The sequence below is a fragment of the Polyodon spathula genome, chromosome 7, assembly GCF_017654505.1.
Source record: "Polyodon spathula isolate WHYD16114869_AA chromosome 7, ASM1765450v1, whole genome shotgun sequence".
Taxonomy (NCBI): Eukaryota; Metazoa; Chordata; class Actinopteri; order Acipenseriformes; family Polyodontidae; genus Polyodon; species Polyodon spathula.
In genome coordinates, this window is record NC_054540.1 from 18,721,576 (window position 1) to 18,744,195 (window position 22,620).

Genomic DNA, 22,620 nt, shown 5'->3' on the forward strand with positions numbered 1-22,620 from the left:
AAGGCGAGTGCCTTTAACCAACCCAGAAGTGGTATATATCTTCGGAACCGCATGACCCGAAGTGGTTTATACCACTTATAACATGGCTTCCTGTTATTTGGGGAAGGAAAAATAATTAAAACACATTTTCAATTAAGACAAAACCAGAAATGTTTATTGTGTATACATCTGCAGTGTAATGTAGTCCTTAATTTAATTTAATTGATTAACTTTTAAAACAAATTAATTGCACATGTCTGATAGGATGAGTTTCAAATGACAGGGAGCAGCTGTGATGAAAGCTGAAGCTGGATCTTGAGGTGAGTTCGTGCCCTCGTTATATGCGAGGCACACATATTCAAGTCCGTTTTCATCCTTTTGGATCTTTAAAAGATGTTTTTGTTAGTTGTCGGACACACTCACGTCCAAGTTGTGCCATATTAAGTTGAAGATTGAACCAGATATTAAGAGTTTGACTGTTAAAATATCTGTTTAGTCCCATTCCGCATTATAAAACTGGAGACTGAATACTGGTCCCCAGTTGAACTTTTTGCGCAGGCATAAAATTCCCTTAATGTTGAGATTTTTTTGACTTTCTTTTTCTTCAAGCCATACATTAACAGCCTGTGCTGTTTTATTTTGTAGTGGGTTTTTTTTGTTTGTTTTTTAAATCTTTGTTTTCTTTTTCATTTAGCTGTACCTCATCTACTGTGATGTCTACTCTTAACAGAAAAAAAACAAATCAGGTGGACTGCTGTCTTCACTCCGAAAGTTGGTGTTGTACAAGTTATGTGGAGTTTCATTATATTAAAATGACAGGTAGAATGTCAATCATTTTTGGCAGTGGTTTTGGAACTAAACATAAACGGCATTTGACATGGAATTTAGAATGTAGTGGTGCATAGTGTTTTATTCAGTGTGAAGAAGCTCAGTAGTATGCAAGCCATGTATACGCTATATATATGCACGGTCATGTGATGCCGTTTAACCAATCAGGTTATTTTTACAAGCCGCGATATTTATATAATGAGATGAAAAGGTATATTAAGGCTTAAGACCTTGAACACAAACTTAAGATGAATTTTGCATGTAGCTGTTTAAATTCTGATCGGAATTGTGGATTTACAACCGCGTAGGTTATAGGGTCTGTGGCTGCAGTCATACAGGTCACTGCCATAGCAAAGATTTCCACTTCTACAATCTGAAAGAAATGTATAAACAGGTTATGTTAGCTGATTTACTAAAGAAAGCTCCATGGATCCAGGGCCAATGTTCTAAAGCCGATTTCCCACAATTTGTCAAATTAGCTTTAGTTTCTTATAAGTGAATTTAAATCGTATTTCCACAATACTGCACCATGCTCACCATATCCTTGTACAGTCCCCTCATGCACTGTGCTGTTTCCGGTAACGCTTGTAAATAGTTTTAACAGTATTTGTTGGCCACTTTGGACAACAATAACTTCGAAAGGTTTACAGGAAAACTGATGAGAATACATTCAACATGGAGAACAGGTTTCAGTAGTATAATAAATTAACCTGGGGATTTAACTGTGCATAATGGGAATTGCCAAACAACATACTGAGAGCCTAAACCGTAAAATGTTTAATTCCGCTATTAAGTCCTCACACTTACGCAAGTCACTGACATGGATGGAGGTCATTCATCTTTTTTACCATTGATTTCTGGTCCCTGTGGTCTGATTAACATGTTCTTAAAAGGGTTATGTACAATAAAAGTTTGCAATTGATGTATAAAGTGGCAAATAAACGTGTAATCATTTACCAATACTATGGGTTTTAACAAAAATATGTATTTTATATGTATGTATAAATCTGCCATCAGCTGAAAAACATTAAAATGCACAATTAAGAAGTTTTTTTTTTTTGTTTATTTATTTATTTATTTTTGTATCAGATGTAACTCCTATAGCCTGGCACACATTTATTGTTGCAACTGCATACATGCATGTAGACCTAATAATGTATGTACAGATACAGGTATGTATAGGGTGCTCTCCATTTTTTATGTCGCGTAAATCTGGATGCAATTTTGGATACCATGTCCATCTTGGCTGCTTTGAAACCGTGAAATACTAATTTGAAATATTTCAGAATACAGGTCTGAGGTTCCATGTGCACAACAAATTAAGGTAAAAATATAACCAATAGGAAACTTAAAATGCAATCAGAACGATAACACACACAGGTGATGAAACCCCTCAATATACTTCTAAATGTTTAATACAAAAACATAGCTGTGTTGGTTGTAACAAAACCCGCTTCGAATAGCTTGGTAAAATCAATTTGACACGTTCTATTACACAAGAAATTTGCAGAGAGAATGTACTGGTATTCACAAAAAAAAGAAAAACAAATAAACTTACCGTAGATTTGTTGTTGTAAATGAAAAAATTAATAAGAACAGACAATATGAGTGGTATCCAGAATGCAAGAAAGGTGAGGATTATGTATCCGGAGCGCTTTGCCAATTTGCCTTCGGTTTTCTTTTTTGCTCTTTCTCTGTTGGAAGACGGCATCATACACACAGCTCCGGCAATTTCTTCAACTGTGTTTTCTACAACAGGTAATGCTGGAAGGCAATCTGTGGCTGAAACTTCCCCCAGCGGTAAAGATGCGAGGCATTCTACTGTTCGAGCTTCTGCGGGTAATGCTGAAGCACAGTCTGTTGTTTTTTCCACAGTGGATCCCTCTGGTTCTGAAGTTTTGTCAACGGGACATTCTGGAGGGCAGTTGGGCGTAGGGTCTCCCGCTTCTGATGTTGTGGTGTCACTGTCACAACAAGGTGTTTCCGGATCTTCCATATCTATTACTGAACAATCCACAGAAACAGGCAATGCTTGACAAGTTGGCGTTGGATCTTGCACATTTGTCAACGTTCCCTTAAATTCTGCTGCTGGACCTTCAGTATGTAACGATGCTGAGTTCTCCGGTTGCTTTTCCTCGTGTGTCTGGTTAAGTTCTATAGGTATGTTAACATCCTTGCAGTCTGTGTTGTCCTTTATCTGAAACGTTTTTAAAACTGGTTCCTTGGTCTTATCGGCTAGAGAAGGGGGAGTTCCTTTGTCAAAAATCTTTTTGGCATGGGTTCTCACGAGGAAAAAAATACGGAGATAGAATCTTGTAATCAGACTCAACGATACAAACCAAACTGGCACCAAGATGTAAAGTCCAAAAGCGTCATAGTAAGATAGATCTATTGAAAACCCTCTACATTTTACATAAATAGGTGTGCTCTTAACAAACGTTACACTGATAATTGAAACCAGTGTAGCTAGAGCCCATGTAAGGGGTATCGAAATTTTCACTCTTCTTTTTCTTTTGCTTGTTTTAAACGGGTGCGCTATAGCTTGGTACCTCTCCGCGCTGATGCTTGCCATAGTAAAAAGTTGGACACAGCTGCTGAGGGAAAAAGTGAAGACCTGTGCGTGGCATAATACGATCCCCAGATCAAATCCATTATAACCCAACACATCTATGATTATGAGTAACGGGCAGTCAATAAAACACCTCAGGAGGTCGCTGACTGCAAGATTTACAAGAAGCGCGTTGGTTGGTGTTTGGAGAGATTTCTGTCGATACACTGCCCAGATTACCAAAACGTTCCCAACAATGCCAGCCAAAAAGCTGAATGACAGCACCAAACAAGTAGCCGCTATGGAGAGGAAGCTGAAATCCTCATATACAGAGGTAAAGTTTCTTTTTACCCATAACGGATCTATTTCATATAAGACGTCCATGCTTCAACTGGTGCTGAAAGCAAGAAAAACAACAACAACAACAAAAAACATATTTTGTGCGATGTTGAGGATTTTTACAGTAATCTAGTCTTTATAAACGCAATTCCCGTTTGAAGTATAAAAAAGAAATACACCTGTATAATGTTTATAGGCCGTGTTTTCCAGTAAGAAGTAAATACAATTCTGCGCATCTTACCAAAGCAAGATGCAGGTTCCCTACCCAATAAAGTAAGTACATTTGTATTAACATTAGTCTACACCTGATTCTGCTATGATTGGCAGATCAAGCATCTGACGTAGATTACATCGTAATTTAATTGTTTTATAAGCATCCCTTGACAAACAAAGCTCACGAGATTTCTTGTTATTCCACCACTAAAATGTGAAACAGACGATCGAAAAGCATTTTTGGTGTGGTCAGCTATAATAATATTTTGTTGATTATACCTTAACAGTACCACAGACAACCCAAATATTGTACAAGTTTAGCCTATTATTAATGTCCCCGCATAAACAGTGAAGAACTATGAAATGATCAACATTTCTTGAATGCTATTACTATATTCAGATGCGCTGTTTATGACGCAAGATACACCTATTTAATAAATGATACTTGAAACTGAATTCGTTTATGCAGGGTTTTTTAAAATTAAAAATAATAATAATAATTACAAAAAAAATAATAATACTTACCTGTAGGGGGCATATGAGTAAAAAAAAAACCCATATACAATCAAACTCAAAGCCTACCAGAATAACCTATGTCTAATGCCCTAATTTCTGGTTTGTTTGGTACAGACCTCCCAAACCCACTGTGTGGGTGTATTCCACCAGTTCACATACATCATCACAGAATCCATTTGCATTGAATGGCAGACATATATGTCTTTAAATATTCAGAGGGACTTGTGGATCTCTGGAAACTTACCATTGTCCTTCCAGTAAGCCTATTTATAGGCCTGCTTTGGATTTATTGTACATAAGTTATTCAGCATCAAGTCTAAAAAGTGAATCTTTATTTTATATAACGCCTTTCACAGTGGACCACCATCACAAAGCGCTGTACAAGATGCAGTAAGAAATTCCATAATACTTTAAATACAGAGAAATGCATAATACATGGTACACTAAAAAAAACTATTAAAAAAAATGGCATAATACATTAAATAGTAGCAGCAACACAGCAGGGCATAGCAAATATCAGGGTTAAAGAGCATGGAAGGCAAAAGAGAACAAGTGGGCCTTGCGAGTTGATTTAAAGCGAGCGACGGTCGGAGCATCACATATCAAAGCTAGGAGAGAGTTCCAAAGAGTCGGAGCCATGAAGTTAAACAACCGTTCTCCAAGTGTGGTGCACTTTTGCTTGGGGATAACAAGCAGGCCATAGTCGAAGGACCTTAGCTTGCGGGCAGGGACATAGCAGGTCAGCAGGTTGAAGAGGTACTCGGGACTCGGGACTAATAGCCTTAGTACTTACATCATGGACATATTACCTACATAGTACTTAGTCGTGGCATTAATACACTTAAGAAAAGATAGAAAGGAGAGGATCAATGCTCACCAAGCTACTACAAGTATTAACTCATTGATTCCATAATTGCATCCATTGAAGGAAGTGAATCAGCAACAACAACATGGATTGAACATTCACTCTACCACTGTGTGACAAGTGTCCATTTGTCCTAATTCTGGCCCCACTCTGGTTCTGATATTTGTGCTACGTTTGACATAGTGTCTGGAGTCCCTCAACTTATGCTTATTACTTTCAGAATATGGTACCCTGGTCTATTATATTTCTGTATGGATGCAGATACCAAATTCTGATGTTTTTCACCCTCACCCTCAAACTGACCTTAACCCTAATACTAACCCTATCAGTATGTTTTATTTGTCATGTCAGATTTATTTCAGTGCACCACACTCCAGAGGTGCTGGAACTAGGGGTGCTGAGCTGACTTTGAATGACTTCCACCATATACAGGGGTTACAGTTTTGTTCAATGGCTTTCAGCACCCCCACTGTAAAAATTGTTCCAGCACCACTGTTTGTGAAATTGTAAGGTTAAACTTTGGAAAATTAAATCCAAAAGTCAATTTGGCAATTTTCTTTTTCTTTTTAGTCAATATTACAAACAATATAACATTGCACAAGCCAGTATAAAATAGTGTTTTATGTTTTTTTTTTTTTTTTTTTTTTTTTTTTTTTTTTTTTTTAATAATAATAATAATAATAATAATAATAATAATAATAATAATAATAATAATAATAACTTTTTCTACAGGATCATTTAGGCAAGCATATGAAAGTATTGACAGTATTTCTAAAAAAAAAAAAGACATGTATGACATACACAAACATGCATATAATTAAGACCAGTATAATTGCTGCAGTGTCTCACAATTAGATGGTATTTTACACTCAAATATAATCCCTTGTTGTATGTGTACTCACCTTCTGCTGTACATTTGTCAATTCTCCAAAATAGTTTCCTCCTGCTTGCCCCTACATGTCACACTGATATATAAATGAGTATGTTCCTGATGCAATAGGTTATGTATGGTATTCTCAAGCCCTGTTCTGGCACAGACAGCAAGAAACGTTTTTCTTAAACAAATATGTTTTTGCAGTCTATACTAAATACATTTTATAGAGAACACCTACAGAGCTGGTGATGTCTATAACACGGCCAAACCAATAACTTTGCCTTTCTAGGGCTGCACTGCATTAAATGCATGAGTCAAAACTAAAACTACAATGATCTCCAGAATAACACTACCCTTTATAGCAGCTGTGGTATAGTTTTTAGAATTTCGACATATCATGCTCAAAATATAGGTTCTCTACAACTCAGTAAACTTCTTAAGTTCATGCACTGCCAGTTTAGCAAAAGACCGTAGAATCACTTCCTTGGAGCACAGCAACGTTTTCCTCCTTATCAGACTGCAATCTGACTGTCACAGCACTGAAGGGAAGTCATTGTTTATATTATAGGGACTAATTCAAACCAGGTGGATCGGTGGGTTTGCACATTGCTAGTCTACACATTTGGATTTCAGAAAACAGAAGTACACATTCATCGTCATCTATTAATAAACCTAAATAAACATATTATTCTGATAAAATATATGATTTTTTTTCTTGGGGGTTTAAAAGTAATGGATCCACGCAAACTGTCCCTGTCAAATCCACGTACTGAAGGCGTGTGATTAGCCGAAGTCAGGAGGCAGGGCTGCTCAGGGTGGTTTTAATCATCAACCCACAGTTGTAGGAAAAAAAAAAAAAAACTTTTTTTCCTGCTCAGTCACGCTACTGACTGGTATGCATAAATGTAGCTACTACTAATAAATAGTGTCGCAGAAGGATACAACTGATTTCGTCAGTGGATTTATTTTGACAAGCTGAACAGAGTGCGACAAAGTTAAGAAAAAGGAGGATCCTTCCAGCGCAATTGAACTTTTCTTTTTATTTTTATATATATATATATATATATATATATATATATATATATATATATATATATATATATATATATATATATATATATATTATATATATATATATATATGTTTAAAAAAAACAACAAAAAAAAAAAAAAAAAAACAAAAAAAAACACGATCATGCGCTTGTACTAAGGCGTTTATTCAGGATAAAGTATTACAGCATGCTTGTCTGTTTAAGACATCTACAAAAATATGACTAGTGTTTTGGCAACTTAAGGGTATTTCCTCTCTTCAAAGTTAATTTTCAAAGTGCCATTTCACAGAGAATAATAATAACCCACTTTTGAATATTGGGTCTTTACTGTATATTTTGAGTGGGATTTGCTTCTGGAGTTTTGAAAGCAGTGGAAATGGTTTTTGCTCGGCTTCTGGTGTATCGCCGTCGCTGTTGTTCACGTCCTGTGCTACTTTTAGGGGTAGCAATCTGTCTTTTCTATCAAACCCTAATGATAGCAAGGGCACGGTTTAAATCGACTATGGCAAACAGTAAGGGATCAGCGGAGACACCAGAGGGCCAATTGAACGAAATACTCCCAAGGAACCAACAGAGTTTATTTGTTTTGTTGGGTGCTTTAAAGAACGTAACAAACGTGAGTATGCAATGCATGCCACTTTATGCATGTAGTAACCTCTATACTAGAATATCTATATCTATCTATCTATCTATCTATCTATATATATATATATATATATATATATATATATATATATATATATATATATATATATATATATATATATATATATATATATACACACACACACACACACGTTTGTATTTTATTTAATTCAAAACCACTTCAGTTAAAAGCCCAAAATGTGGTGAGGTGAGGGCAGAAGGGAAATTAATTAGAACACAGTTGTTATTCCACAAATATTGCAAAACATTAATTAGCAAGATCCTGATTTTTCTGATTAATATGAACTTGAGCCAAATCACACAAGTCATTAATTGATGTATGTTAAATGGTGCATGCTTTCAGAATACAGGACTCCAGGACTATCCCTGCGCTAATACACTTTAAAATAGGGTTAGACAATACCTATTGCTTTGGTGTTATCAGCTATGTTTTGAAACAACAAGTCACAGAAATTTTCAGGCAGGGTAAAAAAAATAAATGATGTTTTCAGGAAATGAGTAACAGTGTCCAATTAAGTGCTGTTTATTGAGGAAGAAGAAGTTAACTGTGGGCAATGCAACACCACAACTGTGCAAAATGGAATTGCTGGTCTCTGGGTTCAAGAAATCTTGGGCACTAAATAAATTATTGTAACATCAATTATAATATTAATTGAAATAGTGTCTTGTTTCATGTCATTTCAGGTTTAATTTGACCATACAATCATTAAATGGTATCTACTGTTCTAATAATTCTCTAAGGTTTAGAGCTACAGTGCTAACATTACAAGGTTTTAAAGAGATATTAAGTATTAAGTCAAATAACCCGTGAAAATAACATTTAAGTATTCTGAAATAAGAGTCTTCGAAAGAGAGCACACAGTTTGACCATCTATATTATTTCTTCATGCTAAAAAAATTAGTTAGGCTTCATCAATTTAGTGTGGTATACTTTTCTTTGTCAGTATTGTATAATAACACATTACATTTTCTACAACTACAGTACAATCCATTCTTTGTCAGATTATCTGTCTTTTGACTTTCATGGATATTATCCCATAAACAGTCACATGATAGATGAACTTATGTTGCCTCAGTCACAAATTTTACAAAATTTTACATTAAAAAAGTATTTATACAGCAATTATACTGCTTTTTTTCTGTGAGCTACAATTTAGAACAAAGTCATATATTGCATGCGCCACAAAAGTTAGACATGAGAGATATGTGTGTGAAAAATCTGCCACCTTTATTGCCTTTTGGTTATTTCTGAAGATATATAAAGCATCAGTATATGCTTTGCCAGTTTTATAGTATTAAGATTTGCAGAATACTCGGGAGCAATCTAAAAGATTAAAGATGAAAGCATTTTAAATTTAACAGTACAATTTATCAATTAGGATATCAAGTCTTGATCCTACTACAACCTTGGCTACAGTTCCAGTGTTTAAAAAGGGGACATGGGGTAAATTGAGATATCTTTATGGTGAATACAAACTATAGTAAGCATTGAGAAATACTTGTATGTGTTTGTGAATAGCTGTCTGAAAGAAAAAATACCCAAACAAGTGAACACACTTCTAAAAGGTTCCTGTGGTACAAGCATGGCAAAATACAATAAAGCAAATTAAAATCCCAAAGCAGGGGTACAGATTTGATTGCCAGTAGTAGACATGTTTCATTATTTAATTTTCTATTTTTTTTTATTTATTCCTTAGCAACCATAGATGATGATAATTTCTTATTGGGTCTGAACTACTCACATGACCCACCCACTCAACCCCAAACACAGGAGAGAAGGTTTGTGTTGGGTGGGAAGTTGTGAGGGGGGGCTTGATTAGGACGGGTTTGATAATTTAGCATCAGTAGGCTCTCTGGTGCTAAACTTTAGCACCAATTTTCAAAACGTGTTGCACCCCTGCCAGAGAGGTATGGTAAAGCATATACAAAAACCATGGAAACACATTATAAACTATATAGTATTGCCATGGGAAAAGTCGTTGTAATTGTTCCTGCTATACCATTAAATGGTAGTGACATTCAAGAGCGAGCACTCCATGTAAAAATAAGTTTTTCTCTCACAGGGAAATTTTGAACACATATTTGTTGTAGACTATAATAGGGATATGCAGCACAGTTTTTGTCAAAGTTTAACTCCCAGTCCATTGAAATAAGTGTAAATAAAACACAACTATAAACAGCTACGCAATTGTTAGAAATACTAGGAGGACAGTACTGTAAGGTTATGTAACTTAATCTCTCTTGTTGAGATTGGATTGGAATTTATTCCTGTGCTGTGATCCAATTGAACGTATTCCAGGATCTAACTCAGATAAGACCACACGAAGCATATAGGAAACAGACTGTTAAAGTTTCGGGGTTTTTTGACAGCTTAGGTTTACAAAGTTTGATAATTTTAACACTAGATACATTGTGATCTTGATCAGTATTTACATATAACAACATTGCATACTAGAAGTATCACAGAAGTCTATAACAATATATTTATATCTTGTACAAGCAAGTCATTTTATTTTTGGATACCGTTGTAACAGAAAGCCACATCCTGTGACAGAGGAAGAAACTGCTATACATACTGCAGAGTTTGATTTGTCTCTGTCTTTTTACAGCAACATTAAGAAAAAATGCAGTGTGTTATTTTTAAAAAACATAATAAATACACAACCGTGAAGGGACTTGTACCCTCAATTGTCTGATCTGACTCTGTTAGGATGTATTTTGTTAAAATTAACTGGCAAATGCAGGAATGAAACGCGAAACAGATTACCCCTCACCCATGCCATGGATATAGTCCTGAAATAAACAATGCATATTAAGGGATACTTGACTGAGACAAAGTGTGTGCTCCACTTTAAAAAAAAAAAAAAAGGAAAGAACAGAAAGAGGAGCAGTAAAAAAATGTTATGCATAATAAAATCTTTTCCTTTGTTTGAAGTTCTGCACAGGCTAGGAGTTTTTTTAAAAACACTGCTTGTGGCAGGATTTATAGTGCAAGGAGAGACAGAGAGAAGAGATATCTTTGAGATTGGAAGTTTATTTATAGCATACTAAATGGCTGAGAATTCTCAGGATTTAATAACATTTAATTGCCCAGATCATGTTAAGAGACTAATTATGCGTAATTGTAATAGACTAATAGCACAAAGGGACACATATTAGATAAACTTTCTATTTCTCAAAATATGTATTCACTACTATTGCATGTTACACTACACTATGACCACAAATAAATAAATACTATTACTGTGTGATACTGTGAAACACCCACACAGCACTGATTACTCTACGTGCCTTTCTGGAATCGTTTTTTTTTTTTTATTAGCAACTTTTACTTCTGGGCTACAAGTGAAATGAATACAATTAATACAGTGCACAGGCTCAAAGGGAGTACAATAAACAAATATCAACACTAAACTGCTTTAGAGTAATGCATGTACACATAATGCTTACTGTCAACTGACTGGACAATCTTATTACAGAAATGCATAGCCTAAGCTCAAGTGTGATTTCCTTAGACACAATGTTTTTTTTTTTTTCTATTAGTTACCAAATCAGCTGCAAATTACCTGTTGCAAAAGTTATTTTTAATATTTAAACATATATTTAAATAAATCCACCACACTTACTGTATGACCCCTCAGATCACAGATGAGTATTTCATATTTGCAGGGTTATACCATATAAACAAACACCCTGGGTGAAATTTCCTGATGATCTTGGCCATGACCTTCAACCTAAAATGGCTGTCATATTTGTCATGTGTTTGTTTAGATTTTTTGAAGATGGCTTAACATTTGGTACATGAATGTATCATATGATTCTGTCAGGCAAGTTTGATGGTTGAAATGGTTTGGTGTAAACTCAATTAATTTTACCATTATCAAGATTTTTTTTTACACTAGAGAACATGTTTCACTGATTTGAAAAAAAACTTAAATAGTTTACTTTATCAATATGTCTCTACATGGGCAGAAAGAAAATGAAACACTGTTATGTACAACTCCAATAAATACACCCTCTTTAGTCTCAGTTATCCTAGTATTTATACTGAAAATGGGCCAAACTTGCCTTCTGTTTGGTCTAGTGAAAATTCTGCCATTCCTTTTGCAGTTTAATTGCACCTACAATACTTGCACCAAAGTTACTTTCTTATTAGTTGTTTAATTAGTATAACTTTTAATTCCTTTCTAAAAATAATCTATGGAAATGGGGCCCAAAAACATACATGAGCCTCTTTATTGATTTAAAAACCTGCTAAAACCAGCTCAGTCTCACACCTCTTTTCACTGGGTTTTTATTGTTTCAAGTTATGTTTATAAAACAGTCAATGAATAATACCTGGTGTAAAACACCAATAAATATAGCGTTAAAAGGCTGATGCTGATAGTTGTATTGAAAACCTGTCTTATGTTGACTGCTAGTTTGTAACAATTGCAATTTGATTTGCCTGGTGTACATTAAATATGCTTGCTAATTACATACTCAATTGTCATGATTACTGATTTTGTGAGTATGTATGAAAAATGATATGTCTGAGAGCTAGAGCCAGAAGGAATTGTTGTTTTAGGATTTGATGCTGTTTTGTTTGATGTGGTGTTACACACATGGCAACATTTATTTATACTTAGAAAATTGTACCAAGTCATACCAAGTCATGTACAAACGTGTTTTAGTTTTAATAAAGATAATGCAACAGTAGCAGGGAATATAATTAAAACAAGCAAAAAGTAAATGCAATTTTAAAGCAGAAAACCTTTTGTCGGCTGCACTACTTGTTTACTGCATTTCTTAAAGATTAATTTGTTACTAAAGTACTTCCTTTCAGGAAAACTGGCTTGGCTTTAATATACTGACACATAAGCACAGTACAGTAGGCTATATGTTTTTTATGGATAATGCTTATGTTTTAGCTTTTGTACTGGCTTTAAATATCATTAAGTGAGAATAGTAAACATTTGGCTTAAGATCAAACTTTGTTTCATTTTTCTTCTAAGGAATTAACAGAAATGCATATGCAAAATTTGTGGGTGAAGAAATTGAAATTAGGCCTAATGAAATTATGTTGAGTGTTGAATTTTCAGATTTGTATTTATGAACTGACTTTTCCTCATCATTGGAATAATAATTAAAATGTTATCTGTATGAAATTATCCCATATTGTGTTTGTTACCACTTATAAAATATAGATCAAACAGCATTAGTCCTGTAGGGTGTTTTCTACAAGCTAAGCATATTTTGCTCACCAAAGCTATTGTCAATCCTGTCTTTGGAGAGGTGAACTACAATGTAATAGTCATGGTACACTTGCAGCTGTTTTCCATCAGCAAAAGATTCTCTGAACTTTGTCAGTGTGCTCACTGAACTGTCGGGCTGCCAGGTCATGACATGTTTTGTAAGCATCCGGATTTAGGAATGTCACAGTAATAGTCAAGGATATAGTTAATGCATTGTCTACATTGCTGTTCTATACATTTAAGGCATTGAATTATATAAATAACACAAAATGTAAACAAATTAGCTGCCTTCGCATGCCACAAGTACACAGGAATGATCACACAGGGCAAGCAAAGTTCAGGATGATAATAGACTCTGCTATTCTAACAGAGTGTGATTACATAGAGGGTTGTGATTCCATTACTGTTCTGACATGCTTACTATATTTTAAATGTTATCTGGTTGCTTGCCTTTCTTTCTATAAATTACATCCAGAAAGTATCACGAAACGTGAAATGAAATTCAGAATTTATTTATTGAATACATTTGGAGTATTATATTTCAGCATATTGGTTATGTTACACATATCCATATTTAAAGTTTGGTTGGAATGTGCCATGAATGTGCATTGAATGACAGAATCCAATAAAATGATGTATACCATCCGTACACAAGAAAAATTCCTGAATTTCCTGCAACTTTGTCGGCCGTTAAAATAATATACTGCAGAACCTGAATGGTTCACTCGCACAAAGTTTGCAATAGATGTACAGCCAGAGAGACAGCAGCAATAAATGTTTCAAATTGCAGTTTGCTTTTTCGGTGCTCCTGCCAGTATGGATAGCAACAGACATCATGACCCTGTAAAACTTGTACAGGGAACATGAAAGGAAATGATTCTATGGGGGAACAAGATATTGAGTTGCAAGTGGTTTATCTGAACCTTCAAGATCACCCTTGCATGCAGTCTCTTTATTGAGCTATATCAAGTAATTCCATTATGGTTGTTTTTCCATTGAGAACTTAGATACCTTTTTTGTGTGTTTTGGATGGGGTCAGAGAGTGTTGGGAAATTTCAATAGCAAGTTTTTTTTTTTTTCTGAGTGGAGAAAAATGCCCATTAATGTTACTTGACAGCTCGACAAGAATGAATGTAAAACATGACAAACCTGGGTCAATATGCATTCTAAAATTGTGACCTGAATACAGTAAAGGAAAGGACAAATTGCCTACCTCTTAAAACAGCCAGTGTGGTGGTGTTTCAAGCAGACCAAGTAGTATGATCTTTTTATTCATTCATATATCTCTGGCCATTGACTTTCATTGAGATTTCAACTTCTGTTATTCTGCTATAATGTATAGTTTTTTTGATGAACAAACTCCACAGTGAGTTGGTCAATTCACAGCATAGCAACAGCAACCTGTTGCCAAGCCCATTTGGTTGGAGTCCGACTCAGTGTGGAAACAGAACATAGCTGACTGTTTCTTTTAATAAAATCCAGGATCTTAGACAGTTAAAACGTGGATTATAAAAACATCCATTTCCTAGATTGTATCCACTTAGAACACTCTCCTAACAACATTGGTTTCTCTCTCCTCTGACCAGGCTGAATATTTTCACAGTACTCAGGCTGGAGTCCTGAGGAAAGCAGTTCTGTTACCTGGGCAGCACTCAACAAGTGAAACAGAGATCCAGCTCTATCGACGTGTCTTTGCACAGCATGGGTATTTGGTCAGTGTATCGAGATTTGCTGAGAAGAGCCACAACTTCAAACAAGAAACCAATGAGCAAAGTAAGAAAATAAAGATTTTACTGGGTGTGGATTATAACTAGAATGGTAGATATTTGTATCGCAAATTAATATGAAAAAACAAGCAAGCGGTCAAGATATTTTCGCTAAAATGAAAAGGGGACTGTTTATAACGCTCTTTGCTTTAATAAGAAAGTCATAATTTTTAAAGACTCGTAGAAATTGCTTCCTACTAAAACTAATACTACCAACACAGTACTAGTAGAACAATACTGTTGTTGTTGGGTATTTGAGGCTCAGAACAGTAGCTTAATATGAGTTTAACTAATGGTGTTGACTGGACCTTACTTCTGCTTGCCTAAAGCTATGTTGGTATAAATATATATATGGTCTGTGACTTGAAACATCAGAGTTCACAGTCACAATATAAAAATGTAATAAAAGCATTTGCAAGGTAACATTTCAGATTCCAAAATTACATGTGCTGCTGCATAGCAGATTTCTACACATACATAATTAGCACTGTGTTATATTGATACATTTTATAATTTTTTTATAGAAGAAGAATCAGTTTATTTTCAAACATGAGTTTAGAATTTAACAGACAGCTTGTGTTCTCGTCGTATAGGTGGTGGCACAGCTGTGAATGTCATAGGCCCTGCCCTTCAGTTTTTCATAAATTAACCACCTTCTAATAACTGGCAGTGCCTATTGTGATCAACTTTTCCAGAGGAGGATTTTTCTAACAACACACAGATTTATTTATTTAGTTTAAACCAATCTGTGATTTTAGAGCAAGACAGTCCTGGTTAGGTTGTGAACGTTATGCTTTTTTCAACAGGTACTGAACTCCCGAAAATGCATACTGTATATCTGGCTCCTGAATGAATAGTAAATGAAATATATTAGGTTAAAATGGTTCTCCAGCTGTGCTTTAATCAGTTACACAATATTACTATTGCTGTTTACCAGGCCGTATTTAGAAACAATTCCAGCGTCTTCTAAAATTATTTCTTCTCAGCTTTACCCACTTAGGCCAGACATTTATTGCCCAGATGTATTACCTTCTCACTATGGTTTATTATTTCAGTTCCTTGTTTGTCTCAATTAGCAGCATAGTTCTTGTAAGTTGTGTTTATAGCTTTATAGAGAGAATTAGCCATTTCTTTTAGGGTTGACTTAAATTAACCAATTAGTGGAGCTGCAGATCTAGAAAAAAATATGAATTGAATTGTAACAATCTTAATAAAAAGTTAGTTCTACATGTTCATTTTCTTGCCTAAATAGAATGAATTTGAAAAGCTACTTATAATAGTATAAATTCTGGAAATTAACATTTTGCCAGTTTTGTAGGTTGGTATTGTGTATGACAGTTCTTTTTCTAAAAAGCTACATGTTAAAAGGATGGCTTTGGTAAGCAAGATGTCGCCAGATTTACTAGTCATATATCTGTTATAATCTGTTAAATGGAATGGACCTGTATACCTGTCAAAGACTGTCCATTTAGTTTTGTAACTATATATCTGAGGCCCTTAACTGGAGTTTATCACTGACGTGGGAATAAAAAATGTCTGGCTATATATTTTGTTTTACAGTGCCAGCAGCATGTCTTTGTGTGCCCCTTTCAAACTCCCCCTCTCAATTTGCCTTTGAAAGGTATATCATCATGTACCCTCCCTGAGGGAAAAGAAACATTTCAAAGTGGACAACACGTGTGCTTGTTTCAAAAGGATTCCATTCCCAGTATAAACAAAGCCCCCCACTTTAAGTTGAATGTGAATAACCACATCATTTATTGTTACAGCTATAGCCACAGTCAGTTACCAGAATTGCCTGTTGTTTGTGTCTATTCCAACATTATGTATGGTGAATCCATACTGATCCTTGTTTTATATCTTGGTAGTGCTAAAATCTTACACAAATGTGTTTATTCTTTGAACTTCATAAGCACTGTCAGCACAATACTTCAACAATGCTGGTGTGGTACTCTGTTCATTAATGTATAGTATTTCTGAGGATTTCTGAGGAACCTTACATTCATTCCATTGCTTTTATTACACAACTGCACAAGAAGATGTCTGGTTTCTGTTCCAAAGAAACAAAGGTGTTTCCTTTGGTGGCTCTAGTAGAAAAGCCACCAGATGTGTCATACAATTGTCTCACTGCCTTTGAGTGTTTGTAAGACTTACGGGAGGAATGTAATCATTTTTTTTTTTTTTTTTCCGGGACCAGTTTTTAAAATGAAAAAATACATTTTCAGGGGTTACAAGATCAGCACTTAATATATGTATTATTATAATAAATCCCTGCTGTTGTATCTCTTTCTCCAAAATATTCAGAATTATCTTAGAGTTACTCTTACAGTTTCTGAGAAAAATATATATTTCCATGAGTCTGAAGCTATGGAGAAAGCGCCAGTTATGTTTAATTTAGTTTGTTTTATTTTTATCTGTTGTTCTCGCTTGCTGAAAGGTAGGTCATGTGGGCTGGTAAAAAAGTCTCTCTAGGTCTCTCCAACTGATAGATGGAATTACGTAATGTGCAGTACCCGTATAAACGTTTACCATCGTAAATTTACATGGTCATTTTGCAGCTTTCCCCTGCTTTTCCCGTGGTTATACTATGTATTTACAATAGCTTATCAATGTTTGCCATGTTTTATTAAGGTACTTTATCATGTTGACCTATGCTTTATCATGCTTTCACTATGCTTTATTACATTTTTGCTATGCTTTTACTGTGGGTCAGGCAGGTGTTAACCCTTCAACGGAGTGCTGTTAATGAATTTTAAATGTTTTTTTTGTTTGTTTTGTTTTGTTATTTTTTTTACCTTTGTGTGGGGATAGTAGGCCGAGCGGCAGAAATCCACCAGACAAATAGGTATGCAGACAAATAGGTGGAGATTGAGTTTTACAGACTAGTTTCATTATGCAGATACAAACAGTAGCCTGTTTACTGTATATTAAACAAGGGAGTTCTTAAAAATGTCTCCTTAAATAAAAATATAAGTATAGACAAGAATGGTAACACAGATAAAGCAAAACAAAACAGGGTCATTCATGTTAAATGCATTGTATAAACGCACAGTAAACAGGAACATTCTGAAGGCTGTCATTGGGCTACAAAAAAAACAAAACAAAAACAAAGGGCATTTCAGCCATTTGAACCTGGATGAGAGAGGTAGCCCTCAACCACTCTTTCATACAGCTGTCTTCCATATCCAGTTAATGCATAGTTTACATTGTAATGAAGATACACACAGACTCACATTCTTATTGTTATGTTTGCTGTCTTATTTACATTCTGAAAAACTGTAACATATGATCTTGTCTCAGAGGGGAGCTGGCAATGTGACTTCATGTTATAAGTAGTTTATTATATGTTTTATATAACTTTATTAAGACCCATAAGAAACATTTGTTTAAATAACAAGTCTTTGTCAATGCATGTCATGCTGTATGTTTTAAATGTATGTTCATTTAATTCCTCCTATAGATAACGTGGTTACCTGGGATATCCTGATTTGCTTACAAAGTTCTGGAAGAAACTGTCCTAAAGGCAAAGACTTTGACATGCTAAAACCTCATCAGAAGGTAAGAAAATACATTCTAAAACATTGGCTTACTCTAATCTCCCACAAACATAAATTCAGAATTTCAAATGCGATTTTTGATGCATCAAATGGCAATATGAAGACTATAATAGGCCTCAGAGTTGTGTACCTTTGGCTAACAAAGATTAACCAGCTGACTCAGTTAACACAAGGTTACTTAAGGAACAGAAAGAAGACATGCTGAAGTGGCAACAGAACTGGCAGAAGGCACAGGTGTCATTGTCCATAAAATCAACAGTAATACACAGTTCACAGCCTACCTCTGTAAAGCGCTTTGTGATGGTGATCCACTATGAAAGGCACTATATAAAATAAATATATATAATCTATATTTTTAAAAGTATAATTTAATTTGTATTCATACTCCAAAGGAGTATCCTGCCATATTCACCTTATCACCTCCCAGTCCCTCTGAATTCAAATAGCTTTTTTTTATTGCCTTGCCTTAAAGAAAGTAACAAAACCCTTCAGTGATAGAGTTGCCTAGATATCTGAGCCGTTGAACAGTAGTTGGATTTAAGCCCCATGTCACATTCTCATTGACTTGAATACTGAGACATATGAATTGTTAATGACCATTATGATAGCTTTCTGCATTTAGTTAATGACACCTTTCCTTTATATTACTTTAAAGTCTTTATATACTGATATATAATCCACATGGTTTAAATTTGACTGAACGTGCCAAATGTGCATTCTGTCATTTAATCACTAGAATGTATTATTCATCAGTTACTTATTAAAACTATAACATAGCTCCCAATGTTCCTGTTTCACACTTTTGAAAATCAAAATGCTGCATTTCTTTTCATAAAAGCAGGATTGTAAAGCTTCAAGGGTTTCAATGATAAACTAAAATGGTTGTGTTACTAAATGCTTCACCAGAAATGCTCAGTTTTATGTCTTGGTGCATTGCAATTTGAAAACCATATTGACTCAGATGTTTTAAGTTTTATGCCTTGGTGCATTACAATTTGAAAACCATATTGACTCAGATGTTTTAAGTTTTATGCCTTGGTGCATTGCAATTTGAAAACCATATTGACTCAGATGTTTTAAGTTTTATGTCTTGGTGCATTGCAATTTGAAAACTACACTGACTCAGATGTTTTAAACGTTTAATCTGTTGAATAGAGATTCACAGACATACATAAAAGAATGAAGCTTAACACAAACAAAACATGCATGTCTGTAAAGGACAGAACAAAATGCTAATTGACACGAGAAACCTTAAATAGAATTGAGCCTGTAGCATTGGATTAGCACAATAAGAAGTACTATGTCTCTGACAGTGACATCCTCTGACACCTTTTCTGACCTCCAGTCACAAATCATTACTTTTTTAACCAGCAGTAGATTTTGTCCTAAAATAAGTCCTTTGTACAACATGGTTTCAATAAGAATATGCAGTGTTGACTGATTTGGAAAAAAAATAAAAATCTGCTTTTTGTTGTTTGTATTGAATACACAGATTTGTTAACATGGCCGTGGACATTTTGTTTTATACCTGATTAAATTTTTTTTTTTTTTTTACTAGCAGCATTTAAACACCCAAAATACTTCAAAAATACTTTATAGGCACTAGATACACACAAGGAATACAGAAGTGTGCATTCTATTTTCTTAAATATGTATGACAGGAGAGCCATGGCATTCTAAATAGGGGCATTTTTAAAATCTGGCCAACAGATGACATCAGAGTAAATTACACAGTAAAATAAGCGTCCGCCCCCTGGTGTTCAGTCGCTATAAAAACATCAAAGACACACATGCTAGATGGAAGCATGGCTGAAACATCAGCACTACAGTCTGGGATAAACTGCTGGGCAGAATATGTCAAAACTAAGAGCCGTTCATGACAGGGACCAGCTGTAGGCATGGCGTTTTTTCTTTCTGTTTTGAAATAAAATTCCTGAATATAGCAGTGTTGTGCAGTGTTTCTAATGTAGTAAAGCTACACTACAATCCCTGAAACAAAATGACAAGAATCATAAGATATATACAATCTATCACTAGATCTGTGCAGTACAAAGTTATTTATTCAGTACATTTTGGTATTTTACATTTTTTTTTTTTAAATGAAAATAGTAACATTCAGTACCATGCTGCCGTTTTAAATAAAACCTTTGGAATAATGAGCAGGGCACAATATGATGTTGACCAAAAGGATATCCTCTTCATACTAGGGGTGTGATATATGTTTTACTTGTTAATCTCATTTGCAATGCATGTTTTCTTTAGGTAAACACCATTCCTTGGATTAAACAAGCATTCTTTGGTAATGATGGAGTATGTCACCTTCTTGACAGATTGGCAGGTAATTATGAACACTTCAAATATTGTACTGTAAACAGATGGTTCGTAAATGGTGTTACTTTCTTTTTTTTTCACTTTGGTAACGAAAGGCAAACTTGCTTAACAACTTTATACAGATGTGTGTTAAATGTCCGATGCCTTTTCACATTTTATTTGACCTCAGTTTGTATGTGTAATGAGCAGTGCTGTGTGACACACTGCCTTTACGCAATCTGCCCCCTACAGGTGAGGTGAGATGAGATCAGGTTGAAAGCTCTGAACCGTGAATGCCTCCACCCTGTTTCATATGCCAAGTGTGTTTCATGCCATTTTAAAGTTCAAAAGGTTACATTATGCTGTCACACATTTATTTGATAAGTTTCTTTTAAAAAAAAAACTTAGTAGGAGAGACAGCAAGCAACAGGAAAGCAGCACTCAGTACAAGAAAGGTTTAAAGAAAAGAAAAGCCAGATTGATTCTGATGCATTCAGTGTCACTTTATCTCTGGACTGAGTTATTGACTAGAAACTGGGAAGGTATAACAAGCTCCAAAGGGAGATTTATAGTGTGATCTTGACTTTGACCTACGCAACATGGTTGTTTAGAAAACATCTAGGCAGTTTGCACAAAAAGAACTGAATACATTTCGTTCACATTTTATAGAGCGATTACCCTTCTTCTAAATGTGTGCTGATTAGATTTTGGAGATAAAAAGGGACTAACCCTTCAGTAGGTAATACAGTGAAAGCAATGTCGTCCAGGTCCATGAATGCACTGTAAATTAAACATATTTTTCCAGGATTTTAGACTAATGGAAGTTGAGTTTTCCTGATCCTCGCTTAATTCTCTGGGATTTCGCTCTTGTACTGTTCATTTTGGATCTTATCCCAAAAAATGAACCCTGAACCCTGGCTGAAAATCCAGTATTACATCCTGCTCTACCTGTGCAGAACTTCTATTGTTTCTGAGTTCAAGTGCAAAGTTAGACCCAGTTTTATTCTTAGAAGAAATAAAAAAAGTGTTTTGTTTCAAAATTAGATATTTTTTATTTTACTTATTATTTTAACATATATATTAATTTCAAGCCCCTGTAAATTAATGATTTTTTTTTCTACATTATATTTACCTATGCAATATAATGGCAATATTTGAACAGAGATGCCCATCTCGTCTAATTTCACACAGCTCAATAATAACCTCTTCTGCTGCCAAAGCTGTCCCTAGGCGAGCTGCAGGAACTCACTTGTTCTATACAGCTCAGTAATCACATCCCTAGGCACCAACCCGTCATGCTGTGTTTAATGCATACTTGTTGTGGTGGTATAATCACTTTATTAATTAAACAAGTGTCTTTAATAATCTGTTTTACAGAAAAATAAATAAAACCCTGGCAGAGCACTAGAAAGCTTTACAGTTCATTCTGTGTTTATAATTGTTGGAGCACATTTTTAGAATAGCATGTATATGCTTGATAGATAGTAGTTTTCTATCAAATCAAGGTCAAGAGATAATTTTAATGATACTGTTCTTGTGGGTTCAAGAATAAAAACAAAAGACTGGCATGTAAAATTTTATATGCTTTGAAGGTTTACAAAATGCCAAGTTTAGAAGGAGTTGCCAAAGCCTGCTAATGTTAAAAGATCATTTCAGCATACAAGTATCTGTAATGCAAATTGAAAGCGCTGTGAATGTCTTTTATTATTATTATGGTATTCTGAAAGCATAATAAACTGCAATGCCAGTCAGTGGGCAAAAGCAGTCTACTTTGTATTGCGTCGAAGTAAAAACCAAAGGTATGATGCTTTATCTTAGTTGGTGTGCTGGCAATGAGGAACAAAAGTGACCTCACATGTTTGTTTATTTATTTA

At 34.8% G+C, this 22,620-nt stretch overlaps 2 protein-coding genes across 2 annotated transcripts in view; one reads left to right on the forward strand and one right to left on the reverse strand.

The window, feature by feature from the left end:
- Nucleotides 1-166: 166 nt before the first annotated feature.
- On the reverse strand, nt 167-3,739 carry LOC121319020 (D(2) dopamine receptor-like). Its single transcript, XM_041256249.1, has 2 exons — nt 2,366-3,739; nt 167-1,204 (listed from the first exon to the last, which is right to left on the reverse strand). The coding sequence occupies exons 1-2, from the start codon at nt 3,737-3,739 to the stop codon at nt 1,031-1,033; spliced, it is 1,548 nt and encodes a 515-aa protein (XP_041112183.1). The 3' UTR covers nt 167-1,030.
- Nucleotides 3,740-7,347: 3,608 nt separating this feature from the next.
- Nucleotides 7,348-22,620, forward strand: part of LOC121319021 (cadherin-like and PC-esterase domain-containing protein 1) — a 74,411-nt gene continuing 59,138 nt past the window's right edge. Inside the window, exons 1-2 of the mRNA XM_041256250.1 lie at nt 7,348-7,829; nt 14,700-14,886. Coding sequence (XP_041112184.1) covers nt 7,590-7,829; nt 14,700-14,886 — 427 coding nt within the window. The 5' untranslated portion in view covers nt 7,348-7,589. The remainder of the gene's footprint in view (nt 7,830-14,699; nt 14,887-22,620) is intronic.

What these genes read in the sequence shown, in the direction of transcription:
- LOC121319020 (XM_041256249.1), bottom strand. Translation starts at nt 3,739, where the DNA reads ATGGACGTCTTATATGAAATAGATCCGTTATGGGTAAAAAGAAACTTT. An exon ending in TTTACAACAACAAATCTACG is followed by an intron (nt 1,205 to 2,365) that starts GTAAGTTTATTT and finishes ATCAGCTAACAT; the next exon opens with AACCTGTTTATACATTTCTT.